Consider the following 22,256-nt stretch of genomic DNA (forward strand, 5'->3'; position numbering starts at 1 on the left):
TCTGGGTAAGCGACAGACTAGTTAGTACATTGCTTTCAAGGTTTTACCAGGTGGGGCAATGACTTTGGTAACTGAAGTTGGAGAATGTTAAATCATGAACAATGCCGACCCAGGAAATGGAGAATTTTCGTTTCCCTGAAGAAAAGGCCTAAAACAGTTGGTCCTCCAGTGCACCAGAGGGCCAAGCAGAGAGACGCGAAACTGCAAGTGTGTGATACGCTTTGGACTTCCACGGGCACTGGTCGATGCTACAACGCGGTCTCATCCCCACAATCCTCAGCAGCAAGGACTGCGGGTCCCATGATGCTATGCTGCTACGCTGGATTCGGTCTGGGAAGCTTGCTGCGGGACTAACTCGCCGCCCGCAAATGGGCGCCAGAAGGTTCTCCAAGACCCCGCTTTCTTAGGGCGGTAAAGGCGGGAAGAGATGGGAAAAGGGCGATGTGCTAGGGGGATAAGCTCTGAGTCGTGTTAAGTGTGGCTCTGTGAAGAGGCCTAGCTTTGTAGAAGAAAAACCTCTCAAGTAGGTGCTTTGGTGACAGACCGGAAACTACATTTCCCAGCATCCTGATGGTGAGAGGACTTCATTGTCCGAAAGCCTCAGCGAAAATCAACGCGTATTCCGCTTCCCCTTGCTGACCTGCGGGGCTCCGAGACTATGAGGAGCCGCTGGATTTGGCGGTTCCTGCGCCCTGACGGCGGCGGAATCCGCTGGACTTCAACTCCTCATGGGCGTCTGTCACCCGCCCTGCGGAGAGGTGAGACGAAGACTCGCTCAGGGAGAAGGTTCGGGCGGGTGTGCCCGCTCAGGCGTCCGCGAGAGTGACACACCCCCTGCAGGGCCCCGCCCACCCGCGCAGAGCCACCCGCGAGCTCCGGGGATGGTGGGTCTTGGGCGTTCCAGACAGGGTCTGGCTGGAGGGCTTCCTTCCTCCTAGACCCAGCCCCTGCGGACCTGCGCCTCCTCTCGGCTTGAGTTGGTGGGGGCGCGGGGCGGGGTTCCGTCTCCATTTATGAACTCTTAGGTAGTTTGCGGGTGTTCTGATTTACAAATCACATAGTAGGGTTTTGTTTTGTTTTTTAAGTGTCCTGGAACCTATGCGTTTCCAAACACTTTGTTAGTCTGTATATCCTGGAGAATATCTTACTTTACTCTGAGAACTATTTCCAAGGCTTTTTTTTATACTTGTGCTTTTCAGTTTTTCCGCCGTAAAAGGCATCCCAACCTCCACATTTCGTTCTTCCTGGATCTGTGTATGATGATAAACTGAGTTATTCAGTACCCAAAAACACTTCTCCGCCCTCCACACTTGTGTGGTTTTGTTGTTTGCCACTGTTTTGTTTTCACCCTGTTATTTAATTGTATTTGTTCCGCTGACTTTCAATCAAGGCTGCCCTTGCAAGGCTACTGTTTAGCTGCTAGAATTAGTCACATCTTTGAATCCATATTTAGGTAGTTATTATAAATACACATTCTGGTGGACTTTTCAGAAAAGGGTGGCGAGGTGGGTCCACTGGTAGAAACTTGTGCTGCACACAAGCATAACAACACAAAGTTGAACCCCCAGCCACTTCCAGGTTCAATAAAAGCTGCCCTATCAAAGACTTAGGAAGGGCATGACAGAGCAGGATACAAAGACCTCCTCTGTTCTCTCCTTAGGTATGTGTGCCCTCACACACAAAGGGGTAGCATTGTTTTGAATCTGATGAAATAATTCAAATCTCAACTTATCTGTGTACTTTTACCAAAAATATAACACCCCAGAAAAATGTTAATATTTTGGTACAATTTTCAAGTTATTCCACTTGAAGTCTGGTTACTCTTGAGGAAATCTTGTCTCCCCTTAAAATTAGTGCATGGTTTGTGTCCCTGTTCAGTGTAACAAGTATTTACTGCTTACTATAGACAAATGTCAATAGTCTAGCAAATTTGAAAGTTGGTCCTTATCCCATGGAAATACCACAGTATAGTTATTTTCAAGTAGATGGTGAGATGCAGAGGAAGCCGTGATTTGTCTACGTTTTTGTCGATGGTGCTGCAGTCTTCATTTGTTACTATCCACACTTAGCAGTACATCAGAAACACTACAGATGATTGATTCTTCTAAGTACAGATTGCCAAGCCTTATGACCAGAAGTACTGAATCAGTCCTCAGGTGGAGAGGAAGCATTTTTGTTAGTTCATTTAATTTGCCAAGATTCTCTGAAGCAACATATACATTATGCCACTAGACTATAATGTAAGAATATGTTCTTTGGAGTTGTTAGTTTGAAATGAGTTTCACTGTGTAATCTTAGCTGTCCTTGAGCTGAAGAGCGGGCTGGCCTTGAACTCACAGAGATCCACCTGTCTCCACCTCCCGAGTGTTGGGATTAAAGGCATGTACCACCACCTACTCCCTGAGAATATATGCTTTAATTCTTTGAATTTTTATAGAAAAATAACAAGCTGGTACCAGGCGAGATAAGTCTGCAGGCAGAGGTATTATTGCCAAGCCTGATGAGCTGGGTTTGGTCCTGGGACTCATGTGATGGAAGAAGAGAGCCAAGTCCTGAAAGCTGACCTCTGACCTCCACACATACTTCTACATGCACACACCCACATACATACATCCACATACAAATATACAAATAAGAAAACTTACCAGTTATGTCTTTGAAGTGGTTCAGTTCTAAAAACGGCCAATAAATTAATAATTAGATTTAGTGAACTCTATTTTATATGCCTTTTTAAAAAGTAAATTTTGGCCTTTTCCAAAAGAGTCATTTTCTACAAGATAGTCCAGAGATCTATAGTAGAAATTTTGTAAATTGTTAAGTCTTTTAATTTTGAATTTGCTATCTCACTGTAAACATACAAGATTAGTTTGAAAAAATTAAAATGATGTATGTAGGGTTTTGTATAGATGTCAAATGTACTCTTGTTTTGTTTTTCAAAAAAGGGTTTCTCTGTATAACCCTGGCTGTCCTGGAACTTGGCTCTGTCACCTAAGCTGGCCTCAAACACTCAGAGATCTGACTGCCTCTCTGCTGGGATGAAAGGCATGTACCACCACTGCCTGGTATCAAATAGACTCTTAAGGAGTGCTTATGAATCAAATTGCTCATGTCACAATCAGACCAGTGATAATAGCTTATTGAGAATATTCAAAAGCCTTTCAGAGAAATGAAACAGATACTTTCCCCACTCAAAGTCCTGGTGCCAGAGACTTATCAACGCCCACATCAGAGAAATAAAGTCACATAAAGAAATGGGATGGAGAGATGGCTCAGCAGTTAAGGACACTTTTAGAAGACCTGACTTTGGTTCCCAGCATCCATCTCAGGCAGCACTTGTAAATGCCTGTAACTCCAGCTCCAGGGGATCCAGCACCCCTGTAGCTTCCACAGCCATGCTCACAAGTGACATACATTCACGTAGACACACACATACTTTTAAGTAAAAATTTTTTTAAATCTTATAGAAATATCCCATATATATTTCATTATTCTCACCCTATCATAAATAGAATGCAAGGTAGAAATGACAGTGTTGCATGCCTTGGTGAATTTTGCCCATTCTGTTTATCTATCTGGCTTACTTCTCTAAGATTTCATATAACTCTAGTGTTATTTCCGCATAATCTTTATTCCCACAGAGGACCAAATGGATATATTTTGAAATCACATCATAAGAACCACAGCCTTGAAGGTCCAGAGCAGAAGTGAACACCTTGCAATCTTCTGCTACACAGAAGGCTGGAATAGGATCATCTGAGCCCAGCAGTCTGAGAAACTTGAACAAGTCTTTGACCCCAAAACATCATTGTACATTCAGTGCCAAACACAGTTCCTTCCATTCAGCACGTATCTTTAGACCAGCTAAAGCTGTTGGGCACTGGGACCTGAGCAGACCAAGAGCAGAATGGCCCCCACTCTCAAGGTTTACTTTGTAGGTTAACAAACTTTCTGTGAAAGGGCAAATAGGAAATATTTTAGGTTTTGTGGGCCATATGGTCGATTACAACTTCTCTGTCATTGTGTCAAAGCACTCCTAGATAATAATTTCAGTTAAGTTGTATTGATGGAAACAACTTTGAAAACCGGGTGTTGGTAGCCTGATGGCAGGAGTTGACTAATGCCTGATCTAATGAGGAACTTAAATTACATAACTATGAAGACTGTGAAAAAGAATGGTACAGAGTAGAAATCTGACCTCAGGAACCCTTTCACACTTCACACCAGAAGAGGCCTTTGTGCAGAGCTCTCAAGAATGAATACGGACAGGCAAAAAGCTTGCTGAACACAGGATGGGCAAGGCCCCAAGAAGGAAAAGCAAGCAGATGACAAGTTTGTAGATAAAGTCTAAGAGCCAGAAATCGTAATAGGACATGAAATTAGCTGTGCCCTGCAGAGTTGTTGGTCCTCTATACCACGGAGTTGATTTTTTTAAGGCATTCATTATTTGTTGACTGATGTCAGAAACTGTACTAATTTGACTGCCATGAAACCTAAGATCTGAGACAGCATACTTGCCTACGAACATCACTTTTTCCCATCAATAAAATGAGAATTTTAAGAATTTAATAATAAGCATAAAATCAGAAAAATAAACATTTCTGATTCTTTTCTAAGCGAACTTCTGGGGCAGAAGAGGTAACTAAGAGTACCAAATCATTACTCCTAGTACAGCTGAATAGGACAGCTACTAAATCTATACTTCTGAGTTTTATTTTCTTTCCTACTTTACATCCTGACACAAAAACATCTGTTTTGTTTCATTTTTTTAACCTTTTCTAGATGACACTCAGGCAAAAAGGCTGCTTTGCTAGAATGTTTTCAAAGCACTGTTCTGCCTTTCCAAATGCTTTATCTCTTTGATTAAATGGAAGTCATAAGTGAGGCTTTGAATTTTTTTATGTCCCGTTTACTGCCTTTTGATAAAACCAGTGAAGACACCTGGTATGTCTGGCTTCACTATATTTTTCCCTGTGCCCAGCACATGATCCAGTGTATAATCTATATTTGTTATTATAAAGATTTTGACTATAAAGATACTTATTAAGGAATCACATATGCCTTAAAATTATTAGCATAAAGTAATACCTGAAATTAAACCTGTCCTTTAAGTAACTAGATATATAAGTAGCTTGGGATAAAATAAGACAACACAGGCTATAGATAAGATGTGAGCTTTATAGTCAAAAGAACCTAAATGTGAATCCTATTACCTATTACTGTGTCTGTGACCTAAGCAAATTACTTTGCCTTTCCTAAGCATGGTATGGCTTAACCCAGTCTGGACTGGTTTTGGTATGAAACTCAGGCTAACATTGAATTCACGATCCTCCTGCGTCAGTCTCCTGAGTGCTAGAATCACCATATTCAGCATTAGGTACCAAACCTAACTCTAATAAGCATGACTTTTTAAATTTGAAAATGAGGATTCTGCTACCTTGCTTTGGAAGCATGTAAGTTATCTGGTATAACACCTTATACTTGACTATCACACTGACAGTATCTTAATGTAACACAATAGTTAAGAAGTTTTATATGTGTAGAATTCATCCTCAGAGGAAATACTTCATAATAAAATTCATCAGACTATACTGTGTCCAAGTTGAGTTTTGGAAATTTAACGCATCAGGACAAGATGTCAGAAACGACTGATAGCTCTTAGATCTCCTATACTGACCAGTAAATGCTCCAGAACTTAAAATCAAATTCATTGATTGTGACTCACCTGTGTATCAAAGTGCTGTTGCATGACAAAACACATATATCAGCTCGCCCAGTTAGCCCATTGCAGACCAAAGTACAGATTATAACATAGTCCAACTTAGTGAACCCTGCGTTTTATTGGGGTTGCTTACAGGAGCAGAAATGACTGAGAAGTGGCATCATCATAGCCCACCCCAGCATGGGTGAGAGCTCATAATGCTGGGGACCTAGAGCACACCGTACAGCCTGCAGGCAGCTCACCAGGCTGGAAAGTGTCCTTTCCAGGTGCCTCAGTTGGTCTGACCTCTTTTAGGCAGTTTGTCTGGCTTCTGCTTCCTTGGGACAGCTGTTCTGGTCTGAGTCATCTTTCAGTTCAGTTTGTCTGGGTCTCCTTAGCAATGTGGCTCCTCCCAGAATCTGTGCAGCTTCCCTCCATCTGAGAGGGTGCTTATTCTAGCAGAAAGTTGTATACATTCCAGCTTAAGGAGCTTCCCTGAAGGGTGAAATGTTCCCATATTGAAGGGAACTATAACACAAGTGCCCTTGTGAGTCCTAAAGATAGAGTATGAAAAATACAGCCAAGGTAGCATAGGGCTTGTAGTCAGGGTCTGAAAGAAAACAACTACTCGTTAACTGTATTATAGCTGAAAACTAGGAAATAAATGGTAGCAGTCCAGATGGGAACAGAAGGTTTTATGAGAGACTTCTGAGCACTGGGGAAAGGGAGGCAGATTCTGTTTCCCCGGAGGTAGAATAGAGGCCGTGGCATCTAAAGCAGTAAATGCACGTTAGGATTTACACCAACTCTTGAATTATTTTTGAATGCTAAAAGAAGAAAATGAAATATCTACTAATGGCTGCCATATATAGGATAGCATCAGACATTCTGATGAAAGGGGTTGAGAAGAGTCAGTTAATTTGCGTGAAATTACAGGACACCTAATTGGGAAGCTAGATTTGTATTTAAATACATGTGGAGAGCTCTTTAGAAGCCAAAGTGTGATATCATTTTAAATTATTATAACACTGTTTTCTTTTTTTCAGGGTTCTTGACCACCACAACTAAGTCAGATTATGATAGAAGACCAGTGGATATAACTCCTCTAGAACAAAGAAAATTAACTTTTGATACCCATGCGTTGGTGCAGGACTTGGAAACTCACGGTGAGAAACATGAATACGAAGAAAATTAGCAGCACTCATATAATGAATCCCCAAGTCAGTTACCAACAACTAAGAGGGATTATTGAAAGAATGCTTGCCATATACTGGAATGCTTTATAATCACTTAAAATCATTGTTAAGAGAGCAGAAAAAAAGCATAGGATAAATTTATATGCACAAAATGATTCCAGTAAAGTAAAAATAAAAAAATTTTTAGGCTAATACTAAATTCTGGATGGAAATTTAAAGAAGAAAAAAGTAATAACATATTTCCAGATATGATAATATATTACAGGGGAACACCTAATAGTTCGGAGTGGTATTCAGAAATACTGAATCAGCTTACTAAAGTTCTAGGTAAACCTAAATGTCTTAGGAGTCAATAAAAGAAAGTTTAGTACTTTTATAGAAAAGTAGACAAAAGCCATAAAAAAGTAGTGCAGAGAAAAATAATAAAAATGTATTCACTTGCTTAGCTTCACTATCAGCCAAGTACTAATTGAAAAACAAATGAAAACAATGAAATACCATTTTATTGCCAATTATATACTACCAAAAAAACTAGAAATATTCAATTTTGTTGTAGACCTAATTAGGAATTGCAGAGTGCGTTTAAAATCCGATAGCATTGTCCATCTTTTCCTTGTGTAACAGTGGAGCTATTGGAAGCTTGTTAGCTGTCTCTTGCTACTGATGTACACGTTTTAAATGCAGATTTCCTTGTATACAGGATTTGACAAAACACAAGCACAGACAATTGTATCAGTGCTAAGTACGCTATCAAACGTCAGCCTGGATACTATCTACAAGGAGATGGTGACTAAAGCTCAGCAGGTAATACATTCATTTTCTTCTCTCTCCTGATAGTCTCATTACATCATCTCTTTCAAGGAAGGAGGAAAGGACAAATTAGAAAGGCCTTTCTCAGCATCTGTCTAGAAGAGTTGGAGTGTCCCTACAAGAGTACTTGGTACCTAGAGTGGGATTCATTCATCTTCCCCTGTGTGAGATAAATGGAGTGTTTTGGTCATGGTGGTAGACTGAGAGAAACAACTTTCCCCTGGGAAGCTCTCCAAAGTAAAAGAGCTAGCCTTTCAATATGATGTGTCTACTGTTTTCATGGGTTGCGCCATGGTTAATCTTTATAGACTTTGTAAGCTAGAAGGGACTAACATAGGTATAGAAGACTTTATAAATGACCTGGCTGAAAGTTTAAACCTGATGGGATGTAAATTTTAAAAAAATAAATCAAACATGCCATGACACAAGTGTGGATGTCAGAGGACAGCTTACAAGAGTTGGTTCTCTGCTGCCACCATGTGAGTCCCAGGGACTGAACTCAAGTTGTGAAGTTGAGGCAGCACACATGCTTACCCACTAAGCCATTTTGCTGACCTGTGCAAAGACTGAGTCATTTTCAAGACTTCATATTTCGATGATAATGGACAAAAATAAACAAGATATTGAACTGTTTAAAAATCTGTTTTCTTCTTCTACTTACTTTTATTTTGATTTTTCAAGTTTAGTCTTTTTCCTTCAGATGGTTAGTTCATAAATAAAACCTAAGATTTCTTACATAAAATTAGAATCTAAAAAGGGTTAGAGAAAATCAATAGCTCTTAAAGATTTTTACTATAATTCTTAATTTGTTAGACATTAAAACACCTATCTCTTACATCTAACTTTCTTTTCAATTTTGCATTATTTTTATCTTAGCTTATTTCAGGAACATCACAAACTAGTCAATTAAAAACTGGGAAAAAAATGGCCAAGCATTTAATTAATTCTCGAAAAGCTCTGCTATGTCTATGGGCTATCCAGGGGAGCTGTTGACATTTTCAATAAAGGAACTTACTATTAAATTTTAAGCCTGCTTTTTGTGCAAGCACAAATTTAAAACTATGATTTGAGGACTATTCCTGCTGCCAGAACCATGTAGTCCTACATACTAAAAATAGCACTCAGTGTAGAAATGTTACTATTAAACTTTTGGCTTTTAAAAATACTGGTTTGAGGGGCTGGTGAGATGGCTCAGTGGGTAAGAGCACCTGACTGTTCTTCCGAAGGTCCAGAGTTCAAATCCCAGTAACTACATGGTGGCTCACAACCATCCGTAACAAGATCTGACTACCTCTTCTGGTGTGTCTGAAGATAGCTACAGTGTACTTACTATAATAATAAATAAAGTCTTTATAAAAAAAATACTGGTTTGTGATGTTAAAAGCACCCTGTTCATCTAGGAACCTAATCCCACCTCTAAACTTTAATCCCAAATAAGGAAGGGAAAGTTAGTTTTTAGAAGGAAGCAGCCATGTTTGAAAGTGATGTCTAATGAGTGGCAGACAAAGTGACAAATCAGAGAAAAATCTGACAGTAAATAGGATATGCCCAACTCTGACCAGAAGAAAGAAAAAAAAAGCTATTTATGAGAGAACAGCACAAAGAGGAAGGGAGAGGGGGCAGTTTTACTGGGACAGTGGTAAAGACAGGTTGCAGAGAGAAACAAGCTAGACCCAGGTGAAAATAAAACAAGCCAGAGAAGGAGAAGGAGCCAGAAGATTGGAACAGATTGCCAGAGTTAGTATGAGGCCAAATTCAGTCAGAAATTGAGAGAAGCTAGATTGAATCAACCAGCTTGGAGAGGAGTTTGAGCCAGAACAGCCAGCCAGAAATCAGTAAGAACAAGGAAGGAGTGAGCTTATTTAGCAGTAAATCTCAGAGGCTGAAAACAGTCTAGGCCTAGATAAGATTGTACAAAGGCTAGAAGCTTCCAGGACTAGGCTTTGGTTAGCAGATAAAGGCATTAATCCTCAGACATACATGACAATTATATCAGGTGAACAGAAGTTACTTTTACATAAAGATGTATGAATTGTAGACCCTTTGAAAACTAAATTAGCATAGCTTTCAGAGATGTCTTAAATTGTTGTGCCCTCTGTAATAAAAAAACTTAAGTCAGTTTTCAGTCTTTCTTACCTATATCAGTCAGCAGGGAACTGTGACTTTAAAAATGGACTAGTAGCTCTTTTTCTTTATTAAGAAGCCCTGATATGTAAGCTTGTTCTTAAGATTACACTCTCTTCCTTTACCTTTAAAGAGAGAGAGATTATGAATCTTTCTAACTTTAAGAATCTGACTGTGGGGGCTGGTGAGATGGCTCAGCGGTTAAGAGCACCAACTGCTCTTCCAAAGGTCCTGAGTTCAAATCCCAACAACCACATGGTGGCTCACAACCATCCATAACGAAATCTGATGCTCTCTTCTGGAGTGTATAAAGACAGCTACAGTGTACTTACATATAATAAATAAATAAATATTAAAAAAAAAGAAAAGAATCTGACTGTGGAAACAGATTTCTTTGCAGGGTTGCTGTGAGTCACTTCTGCAGAAATGTTCTGCTAAGTATACTTAGTATATGCCAAGGCTACAGCAAGAAGGTCAAGAATTAGATTTAAAACATTAAACCTAATTGTTCCCATTTGTATAGGGGTTTATTACAGAAAAAAGTATTCTCTAAGTATTTTTTAAGTTATATAGAGCAAGACTTTTTCTGCAAAAAACAAACTTATAGTCCTTTATAAAGCAAATGCTTATGATGTCGGGTAGGAGTTCCCTTTTTTTCCACATTTTTTCTGCAGTGTCAAATACAGGAAAGAGACCAGGACATTTAAACAAAACTAACTATGCTGTGCTGATAAAGGACAATTATTTCAGTTGTTTATCTTACTTTTAAAAAATCCTCTGACTCCTATTCGATTTCTTTGTATTTTCTTTTTTTTTTTTTTTTTTTTTTTTTTTTTTTTTTTTTTTTTTTTTTTTTAAAAGAAGAAAGGATTTATTTTATTTTATTTTTTTTTTCATTTTTTTTAATTAGGTATTTAGCTCATTTACATTTCCAATGCTATACCAAAAGTCCCCCTTACCCACCCACCCCCACTCCCCTACCCACCCACTCCCCCCCTTTGGCCCTGGCGTTCCCCTGTACCGGGGCACACAAAGTCTGCGTGTCCAATGGGCCTCTCTTTCCAGTGATGGCCGACTAGGCCATCTTTTGATACATATGCAGCTAGAGTCAAGAGCTCAGGGGTACTGGTTAGTTCATAATGTTGTTCCACCTATAGGGTTGAAGATCCCTTTAGCTCCTTGGGTACTTTCTCTAGCTCCTCCATTGGGAGCCCTGTGATCCATCCATTAGCTGACTGTGAGCATCCACTTCTGTGTTTGCTAGGCCCCGGCATAGTCTCACAAGAGACAGCTACATCTGGGTCCTTTCAGTAAAATCTTTCTTATGGTAGAAAAGTCTCTGAAAATCAAAACACTGAAATGTTAGTATCAAACGACACTGAGAGGCTGGAGAGATGGCTTAGGAGAGCACTGGCTGCTCTTCCAGAGGTCCTGAGTTCAATTCTTAGCAATCACATGATGGCTCTCAACTATCTGGCATGCATGAAGACTGTGCATAAATAAATACATAAATAAATAGATTGATCTAAAACAGAAAAACCTAAAACACTGTTTGTTGAGGAACTCATAGAGGCTAAGTAAGCATTTTTGTTGGGATACTCTTCATTAAAAGACCTAGATATTTCTTTTCACTGAAATTTCTTCCTTGAATTTCCTTATTTTTATTTTGTTATTTCAGATATGTGAGTTTCATATGTATTTTTTTCTTAATCAGTAATCATACCTGTTAGCAAGTTGACATTCTTTTAAAAATTTATAAAACAATTCAAAAATAAAAGGATGCCACTATTCCATATATTACATGGTTATTTTTATTTTTATTTTATTTCCTAGGAAATAACAGTCCAACAGCTAATGGCTCATTTGGATTCCATCAGAAAAGACATGGTCATCCTAGAGAAAAGTGAATTTGCAAATCTGAGAGCAGAGAATGAGGTACTAGAAGTTTTAACTTACTAGTAGTGATTTTAAAAGTAACAGATCTCACAAGTATGCTAGTAAATAACTTAGTAAAACCGAATTATATTATGTATTACAAAGTTTTTAAATTAAAAATTCACTATTTAGGGCTGGGCATGGTGATGTACACCTTTAGTTCCAGCACATAGGAGACAGAGACAGGTGAGTGTCTGTGTGGCTGAGGCCAGTGTGATCTACACAGCACATTCCAGACCAACTAAAGCTAAAGTGAGATCCTGTCTCAAAAACAAGCCACTGTTTAAAAGGTTAAATTAGATTACCTAATCTTCATCTCTAAATCAGTTTCTTGCATACTGAGTACGGATTGTAAGTTGTTCATATAAAAGTCATAGAAAGGGGGAAGGATCTGAGCACCAATATTATATAAATTTTCTAGTATAGCTTGTCTATATTGTTTTTAAAACTGAAAGTACTATGATGTTTTCCATTGTATTTAACGTTGTGTTGTCCTTATTAATGAGAAAAAAAATTAAATATATTTTAAAATTTTGTTTATGTGTGTGGCTCTATGTATATGGGTGCAGGTGCCACAAGAGGGCATCAGATCCTGTGGTGTTGGAATGACAGGCAGGAACCTGAACCCACTCCCCTAAAAGAGCAGTAAGCACTCTTAACCACTGAGCCATCTCTGTAGACCCCCAAGATGTACTTTTGTAGTTAGAAACAGCTTAAAGTTTAAGATTTATTTTGGGGATAGGGGCTTAGGAGGGGAAAGGGGGGGGGCTGTAGAGAGAGACGTGCCTATAAGAGGTCAGAAGAGGGTGTCAAGTCCGCTGAAACTGGGGTCACAGGCAGCTGGTCCAACTCAGGGCCTCTAGAATAGCAGCAAGCAGTCTTAACCACTGAGCCATGTCTCCAGCCCTAGCTTAAAAGTTTTTTTTTTTGTTTTGTTTTTTCAGTTTTTTTTTATTAGGTATTTTCCTCATTTACATTTTCAATGCTATCCCAAAGGTCCCCCATACCCACCCCCTCAATCCCCTACCCACCCACTCCCCCTTTTTGGCCCTGGCGTTCCCCTGTACTGGGGCATATAAAGTTTGCAAGTCCAGTGGGCCTCTCTTTCCAGTGATGGCCGACTAGGCCATCTTTTGATACATATGCAGCTAGAGTCAAGAGCTCCGGGGTACTGGTTAGTTCATATTGTTGTTCCACCTATAGGGTTGCAGTTCCCTTTAGCTCCTTGGGTAATTTCTCTAGCTCCTCCATTAGGGGCCGTGTGACCCATCCAATAGCTGACTGTGATCATCCACTTCTGTGTTTGCTAGGCCCCAGCATAGTCTCACAAGAGAGAGCTATAACTGGGTCCTTTCAGCGAAATCTTGCTAGTGTATGCAATGGTGTCAGCATTTGGAAGCTGATTATGGGATGGATCCCTGCATATGGCAGTCACTAGATGGTCCATCCTTTCGTCACAGCTCCAAATTTTGTCTCTGTAACTCCTTCTATGGGTGTTTTGTTCCCATTTCTAAGAAAGGGTAAAGTGTCCACACTTTGGTCTTCGTTCTTCTTGAATTTCATGCGTTTGGCAAGTTGTATCTTATATCTTGGGTGTCCTAAGTTTCTGGGCTATTATCCACTTATCTGTGAGTACATATTGTGCGAGTTCCTTTGTGATTGGGTTACTTCACTCAGGATGATACCCTCCAGGTCCATCCATTTGCCTAGGAATTTCATAAATTCATTTTTTTAATAGCTGAGTATTTTTTAAATTTAAAAAAGTAAATCATTTTAAAAGTAAAATCTAACACCAAAACTAAATGTTTTTTACCTAGAATATATTTAATGAATACAGTGGTCTGTTATTTTTAAAATCATAATTCTGTATTTTTAAAAAAATCCATAGATACCCAATTCTTGCTAATCTATGTTTTCAAATTTACGAAGCTATCACAGGCACTTTTGCATTGATCCTAACTGTCACCTCTTTTATACCTAGAAAATGAAAATTGAACTAGATCAAGTTAAGCAGCAGCTGACTGTAAGTGACATTTATTCCACTAGTTTCAAAACAAGCACCCATTACAAGTTCATTTTTAAAAATACTAATTTTCTTTAAAGAATGAAACCAGTCGAATCAGAGCGGACAATAAGCTGGACATTAACCTGGAAAGGAGCAGAGTGACAGACATGGTAACACACTTCTTAAAGTTCACTTTATTCATTTCTTGTGTGCATGCCCAGCAGTGTGCTTTTTTAAAAGATTATTTATACTTATGTAAGTATGTTGTGAATCCATATGTTATATATCCACCTAGGAGGCAAATATGTGCTCAGAGCTATAAGATCCCCTGGAGCTAGAGTTCCATACAGTTGGGAGCTGCCCAGGGCGAGTGCAGGAATCAGAAAAGCAGCAACAAAGTCCTCTTAACTGCTGAGCTATTTCTCCAGCCCCTCCAATAATGTGTTTTTAAATGAATGTTCTTGTTATATTTATTCCTTTTAAAGTTATTTACAGCCCTTTTGCATTGCTGCTGTTGTTATCACACATGTAGAAGTGAGAGACAACTTTACAGAGTCAGTTCTCTTCGCCTGCTTGTGGGCTCCAGAGAGCCAGCTCAGGTTGCAGGCTTGTGTGGCAAGTGCCTTTCCACTGAGTCTTCTTGTTGTCCAGTTTTTCTTTTAATCTGACTTCATATCCTTTAGTTCACAGATCAAGAAAAGCAACTTATAGAAGCAACCAATGAATTTGCCAAAAAGGTATGTAGAAGTTTCTCTTTCCTATATCATGTGCTTTTGTATGTTTCACTTTGTAAGTTTGTATTTTAAATACCTAGCCCTATAGAATCTGATTTCTTCCCCACTGTCACAGTTTGCCAGCTCTTTAGGGAAAGCTGCCCTGAGGAAATGAAGTACGTGAGCTGCTACCTTGGAATAGGAATTAAAGCTTTCTAGACTAGAGAGATGGCTCTACAAACCACACTTAACAAGGGACTGGAGTTTGGTTCCTGGCACTCACGTTAGGCAGCTCATAAAGCATCTGTACCTCTGTTCTCTGGGGTCTCGTGCTTGATGCCTCCAACACACAGACACACACACAGACACACAATGTAAAACATCCACACACAGACACACAATGTAAAACATCCACACACAGACACACAATGTAAAACATCCACACACAGACACACAATATAAAACATCCACACACAGACAGACACACAATGTAAAACATCCACACACAGACACACAATGTAAAACATCCACACACAGACAGACACACAATGTAAAATAAAACAAATCTTAAAAGAAAAAAAAAAAGGATTAAGGATTGGGCCACAGACCCAGCATTTGGGAAGCAGAGATAGATCTCTTGGGTTTGAGGCTACCCTGGTCTCTACATAGTGAAGTCCTGGCCAACCAAAGCTACATAGTGAGACTCCATTTTGAAAAAAAATACCCCCCCTCCTCAGTAAAAGTATTAACTTTTGCATGACATACTTTTTAAAAATTAAGCTATTTTTACATAGATATACCTTTTATAAAAACAAAAATACACTATTGTTAAGTAAATAAATGTATAGATTTAAATTTAAAATCTTTACTTTTTAAAACTGATAGTAAATACTTACTGTTTAATATGTACAAGATACCATTATACATTTACTTGTGTCTGATAATATCTTTATTATTCAGGTCAGCCTGTATGCTTATCATTATTTCTACTTTAGCAGTTTGAAAAATAATATACAAAAAGGTTAGAATCACACAACCAGTAGGTGGTAGAGTTGACATAGATTGTAGGGGCTGGAGGTGGCTCAGTGGTTAACAGCACTGGCTTCTCTTCCAGAGGTCCCACATTCAATTTCCAGCACCTATATGCCAGCTCACAACTGTCTGTAACTCCAGGTCCAGGTGATCTTTTGTCCTTACACAGGCATACTTGCAGACAAAACACCAATGTACATGGCATAAAAAATAATGTAAAAGATTCTAATCCAAGCATGCTGTGTAACCCCAGCACTCAGAACTGCAATGAGCTTGAAGCCAAGCCCAGCAATTCTGTGATACCCTTTCTCAAATGAAGAACCCAGACTGTAAACCTGGTACTTAGAAGTCCTGTTTACATTCTCAATAATCCTGTAATAAATCATTAATAAGCAAGCCCTAGCTTATGTGGAGAAAGAGGAATTCTAGTGGGATTGCAAGCTGGTACAACCACTCCGGAAATCAGTCTGGCGGTTCCTCAGAAAATTGGACATAGTACTACCGGAGGATCCAGCAATATCTCTCCTGGGCATATACCCAGAAGATGTTCCAACTGGTAATAAGGGTACATGCTCCACTATGTTCATAGCAGCCTTATTTATAATAGCCAGAAGCTGGAAAGAACCCAAATGTCCCTCAACAGAGGAATGGATAAGGAAATGTGGTACATTTACACAATGGAGTACTACTCAGCTATTAGAAACAATGAATTCATGAAATTCTTAGACAAATGGATGTATCTGGGGGATATCCTGAGTGAGGTAACCCAGTCACAAAAGAACACACATGATATGCACTCACTGATAAGTGGATATTAGCCCAGAAATGTAGAAGGAAGACCAAAGTGTGGATACATCGTTCCTCCTTAGAATAGGGAACAAAATACCCATGGAGGGAGTTACAGAGACAAAGTTTGGAGCAGAGACGGAAGGAAGGACCATCCAGAGACTGCCCCACCCGGGGATCCCTCCCATATACAACCACCAAACCCAGACACTATTGCATATGCCAGCAAGATTTTGCTGACAGCAGCCTGATATAGCTGTCTCTCGTGAGGTTATGCCAGTGCCTGGCAAATACAGAAGTGGATGCTCACAGTCATCTATTGGCTAGAACACAGGGCCCCCAATGGAGGAGCTAGAGAAAGTACCCAAGGAGCTGAAGGGGTCTGCAACCCTATAGGTGGAACAACATTATGAACTAACCAGTACTCCCCAGAGCTGTGTCTCTAGCTGCATATGTAGCAGAAGATGGCCTAGTCAGACATCATTGGGAGGAGAGGCCCTCGGTCTTGCAAATATATGCCCCAGTACAGGGGAATGCCAGGGCCAGGAAGCGGGAGTTGGGTTGGGGAGCAGGGCGGGGGGAGGGCATAGGGGGCTTTCGGGATAGCATTTGAAATGTAAATGAAGAAAATATCTAATAAAAAATTTCAAAAAAAAAAAAAAAAAGCCCTAGCTTTCTGATTTCACCTCATCCTTTCCTAAAAGTTCTCTTGCTCAAAATTGAGTAAGGGAAGATCACCTGTGCTCTTTCAAGAATCAATTTTCTTAAACTTCTTGGTCAGAGAAATTAGAGAAACAAGGAAATGAGCGAATTCACTTCAGCTCATTTCTCAGCTTTGTTCCCTATGCATGCAAAGTTATCCGCCAGGTATATGCAAGCTCCTTTATAGTGATCTTCATTCACATTATAAATTTGGTTGGTATTTTGGCAGAATATATTTTAAATTGTCTTTTTTTAATGTTTAAATTTTTAATAATATTCCAAAGACTTTACATACAAAAGTGTTAGTTCTGGGACTAAAACATTTGCTTCTTAGGTTAGCATATATCTTAGGTTTCAAATATCTTAGATTTTTAGTAGACTATGCCCAATATTGAATGGTTCAAGAAAATTATTTCCAGATATGAAAATATATATATAATTGTCTATAATTATAGACATTATATACATATACAATTATATGTATATAATGTCTATAATATATAAGGACAAAACCTTAATTTTCTGCTTATTCTGATTTGCTACAGGATACACAAACCAAAAGTATTATTTCAGAGACCAGTAATAAAATTGACACTGAAATCGCTTCCTTAAAAACACTGATGGAGTCGAGCAAACTTGAAACAATTCGTTATCTTGCAGGTAAGTCTTTCAGAGAAAGGAAGTGCTAGCAGTGAGTGTTTGGATCTGTCGGTTCCTACCTCTCAGGATAACCAGGCCAGGGCAGAGAAAACATTGGAGCTAAAATACTCCTTTATTTCTTGGTACCCTGTTTTCCTTGAAGAAGGTTCCAGTTTCAAGATTGAAGTAGCAAGCACCTGTGCAATTTCACTGATAGAAAAAGGTGTTTGACTTGGGAGGCAGAGGCAGGCGGATTTCTGAGTTCGAGGCCAGCCTGGTCTACAAAGTGAGTTCCAGGACAGCCAGGGCTGTACAGAGAAACCCTGTCTCGAAAAGCCAAAAAGAAAAAAGAAGGAAAAAAGAAAAAGGTGTCTGGCTATCAAGAAAATAAATAAACTGAAGAATAAAAGGGTAAAATTATTTAGGAAAATTCCACAAGTTCATTTCATTGTAAAGGTTTGATTGTGTTAGAAAGATCACAAAAGTAGTTGTAGGCTGTTAAAACACATCAAAAAGAGAGGAGTGGCCGGGCGTGGTGGCGAACGCCTTTAATCCCAGCACTCGGGAGGCAGAGGCAGGTGAATTTCTGAGTTCGAGGCCAGCCTGGTCTGCAAAGTGAGTTCCAGGACAGCCAGGGCTACACAGAGAAACTCTGTCTCGAAAAACCAACCCCCCCCCCAAAAAAAAGGAAGAGGAGGAGGAGGAGGAGAAGAAGAAGGAAAAAGAGGAGGAAGAGGGTGAGGAAGCTGCTTCCTTGGCCTAATTGAGCACACAGATGCTGTCGAAAACTTAGATTGCCTCCTACTGAGCTTCACAACTTCAATCTGAGCTTTTTATGGCCCATGTTAACTACTACTTGTCTTTTTACTTGCTTTTCATAAAAGTGGTATGTTTTCATTTAAATTGTCTATGTAATTCAAGAGCAATGAAATCCCCTCACCTTCTTGATTTAGTATTAATAGTTTATATCTTGTCTTCTGTATACAAGTAAGATACACTTATAAAAATTATTTACCCATTTTAGTTAATTCCATGTGTTAAAAATGTGACTGTCTTAAGTATATTTTAACATTACCACGCATAAACATCTTTTATTACTAAAGATTCCCCAACAATGTTGTTTCAGCTCTTCATCCTTAAGAGCAATGCTACTCTGAACATATATGTGCATGCCTTACTAAATACACATATGTCTATATGCCTGTTGCTGTGCACCTTTAAAATTTGGGGTCACACCAAGCGTGGTGGCGCATGCCTTTAGTCCAAGTACTTGGGAGGCAGAAACAACAAAACAAAAACAAAAAAAAACTGGGGGTCAAAAGATACACCTATTTTAAATGTGTGTATTAACAAATTACCATATAAATAAAATTCCTGATCATAGTGGTTTTCCAGCCACCCACTGTTTGTAATGCAGCAAGTTAGAAGATGAATGAGTCTCAGTCCTCAACTGATATATATCCCCTTATTTTTTAACTTAAGTGCTCTATTTTTATTTCTAACATTAGGTTCCTGCTTAAAATTCAGATTTAAAAAAAAAAATCTGAAGTTAGGCTTTGAAATCCCCTACATTAACAAAGTGTGTAGAACCAAAGGCCTCGAGCTCAACTGTAATGTTATGGGAAATTCCAAAACAGCTCATTTGGAATGTTCATTCTCTTCCAGGATCAGTCCCAACAAAGGAATTCAGATTCTACCTGGGATTTCCCAGTATTCTCTTGAGTATTCACCTAAAGAATACCATAGTTAAAAACAAACAGAATACTGCTGGGTGCTTTTAATCCCAGCACTTGGGAGGCAGACACAGGCAGATCTCTGAGTTCGAAGACAGCCTGGTCTACAGAGTGAATTCCTTGACAGCCAGGGCTATACAGAGAAACCCTGTGGTGGGTAAGGGGGGGTAACACCACAAAATCCTTTTTACCCTCCAAGTTGAAGATGGTGACATTCTCCAGAAAGCTTTAACAGTTCATAGATATGCAAGGCTTTGTGGTAGTAGCAAGTTAGCAATTGTTTTTTAAAAGATTTTACTGGGTCTGGAGAGAAGACTTAGGGGCTAAGAGCACTAGTTGTTCTAAAGGACACATGGTGACTCACAACCATCTGTAACTCCAGGATCCAGTCCCCTCTTCTGGCCTCCACAGGTACCTGGCACTCATATGGTGCACTGACGTAAATGTAGGTGTGACACCCATACACAGAACAATAGGCCTTCTTACGTCCTTTTGTTGTGCTGAGCATTTGGACCGAGTCCTATCGAAGCACATTCTCCTTCCTCCTTGAAGAGTATACTTGTACTGTTGTTACTGGGGAGCCAGTTAGGAAGCCACAATTACAGTTTTAAATCAGATAAAGCTAAATGGATCTATTTGTTTAGAATCCCTGAGATATTGTTAATAAGACAGTAAGGCTCCCTTTCTTGAAGATTCACAACTACCAGGCATGGTAGGATTTGGCTGTCAATTTGCCAAAACTTCTAGGCTTAGTCCCAAGTATCTGGAAGTATGGGCACATGCCATCTGTGCCCAAAAACCTCAATTGAGGAAATGCCTCCATAAGGTCAGCCTAGAGACAAGGCTTGGGGAATTCTCTTTTTTTGTTTGTTTATTAAGATTTATTTATCTTATATATGTGAGTACACTGTTGCTGTCTTCAGACACCAGAAGAGGTCATCGGATCCCAGTACAGATGGTTGTGAGCCACCATGGGAATTGAACTCAGGACCTTTGGAGCCACCTCTCCAGCTCTGGGGAATTGTCTTAATGATGATGAGAGAACTCAGCCCCGCGTGGGTGGTGCCACGCCTGCATAGGCTGAAAGCAGGCTGAGGAAGGCAGGCAGCAGCACTGGGTTTGCTTCAGTTCCATTTCTGGGTCCCTGCCTGGAGTTCCTGCCCTGTCTTCCTGCACTGATTGAGTGTGACTCAGAGTTGTTGAACCCTTTCCTCCCCAAGCTGTTTTGGTCATGGTGCTTATCACAGCAATGGAAACCCTAAGACCTGATATTAGTGACTTTGAAGCACCGCTTACATTTTCTGACATGACACCTATATTTTTTAGTTATTCTCATTTTTACTTTCCAAAGTATAGGAAGCTATTGATATAACTATTGCCTTTACAAATCCCCCCCCTTTTTTTTACAAATGCCTTTTATTCTTAGTTTAATTTTCTAGGAAATAAAGAACATGGGATATAAATTTGATTTTGTTTCTGTTCATTTCTTTTATTGTCTGAAATAATTAGCTATAGCTTGTAACATAGTTTCTTTCTTTTCACAGCCTCAGTGTTCACTTGCTTGGCGATAGCATTGGGGTTTTATAGGTTCTGGAAGGAGAACTGACGATGATGCTGCCGCTGCTGCTGCCGCCGCTGCTGCCGCTGCTGCTCACTCCATAGAATGTACTCACTACAAACTCTTCAAAGGGCTTGTGGACTAAATGAAGTGTTTGGTATTTTATTCTTATGTTGTATGTCTTTATGTTGAAAAGCTGTCACTCAAACCTGGCTTGATATAGAAGTCCTTATCCTCTGATAACTATAGCAATAAAAAGTTTTGCATTTGAGCTTTGTAAATGAAGTTGGATTTTATATCAGATTACATTTTTGAAAACAATTCTGTAGTCTATACACTTACTGGATTTTACTTTCTTGGTTATTATTGCAATTAGATTTTTATATAAAATAAAATACTATAACAAAGTTGGTTGATTTTTCAAAGTGACTTCCTATGTAAGTGGCGATTTTTTGTAGTGAATAATAAATTTTAAAATAATGTGTATCTCATTGTAAATGTGTTATAATTAATATGAAATCTATAGTTATTCTGATTACATGTATCTTTTTAATTTTTCATATGTGCAGCATTTGAGGAGTGAATTTTGTGGTTTGTTCATTTGCTGCTACCAAGGATTGAACCTAAAACTTTATGCACGTTGGCTGATTAGGTGTCCCACCAACCACCCTATGTCCCAGTACTTATCCTCACCTCCTGAATTGCTTCACATTAACCCAACTATATGAAACAGACTTTCCCAATGATTCATTTAAATTCAAACATCTCTTGTTGTGTGTGTTTGTGTGTGTGTATACATACATTCATATATAGTACCATCTCAGAGAGTTGGGGATTGAAACATCCCAGGCCAGAACCAAAAGAAGGAAGTTCAAATTTGTATTGTTTTCCTGTCTTCACATTTTTCTCTTTTGTTAGTGTGCTTGTATGTGTGTGTGAGAGAGAGAGAGAGAAAGAGAGAGAGAGATACACATGTGTATTCATATGGAGGCCAAACATCACCTTTGGGTGTGTTTCTTATTCTGTATCTTACTTTTTTAAGACAGGATCTCTCCTCTCTTCCCTCTCCCTCCTCCACTCCACCCGACTCCTGTTCCTGTCCCTTTTTCTTCCCCTCCCCCTTCCCTTTCAGCTAAACTGACAACTTCAGGAATCTATCTGTTCCTGGCCCCCAGCACTGGGATGTATGCCCAGGATTTACAAAAGTGCTAGGGATGCAAACATGGGTGCTTCAAGCTCTATATACACCGAGTCATCTCTCCAGCCTCTCTATTTTTCTTACATCTTAGTTCTCCATCCCAGTTGATAGAACCAAGAATGACCTT

The 22,256-nt window shown here is 39.3% G+C and overlaps 1 protein-coding gene across 3 annotated transcripts; it reads left to right on the forward strand.

Moving 5' to 3' along the window:
* Positions 1-271: 271 nt before the first annotated feature.
* Positions 272-21,417, forward strand: Ccdc90b (coiled-coil domain containing 90B). Of its 3 annotated transcripts, none has more exons than NM_025515.3 (9): positions 272-758; positions 6,745-6,864; positions 7,595-7,698; positions 11,662-11,763; positions 13,745-13,786; positions 13,867-13,938; positions 14,452-14,505; positions 17,547-17,661; positions 20,918-21,417. In NM_025515.3, exons 1-9 carry the CDS (start codon positions 659-661, stop codon positions 20,977-20,979), a joined length of 771 nt encoding a protein of 256 aa, NP_079791.2. In that variant the 5' UTR covers positions 272-658; the 3' UTR covers positions 20,980-21,417. The 3 variants fall into 3 exon arrangements, with proteins under 3 accessions (NP_079791.2, NP_001156390.1, XP_006508179.1); XM_006508116.4 differs by lacking the exon at positions 272-758 and adding an exon at positions 3,619-3,931; NM_001162918.1 differs by lacking the exon at positions 11,662-11,763.
* Positions 21,418-22,256: the final 839 nt, after the last annotated feature.

The sequence above is a fragment of the Mus musculus genome, chromosome 7, assembly GCF_000001635.26.
Source record: "Mus musculus strain C57BL/6J chromosome 7, GRCm38.p6 C57BL/6J".
In the NCBI taxonomy this organism is placed as follows: Eukaryota; Metazoa; Chordata; class Mammalia; order Rodentia; family Muridae; genus Mus; species Mus musculus.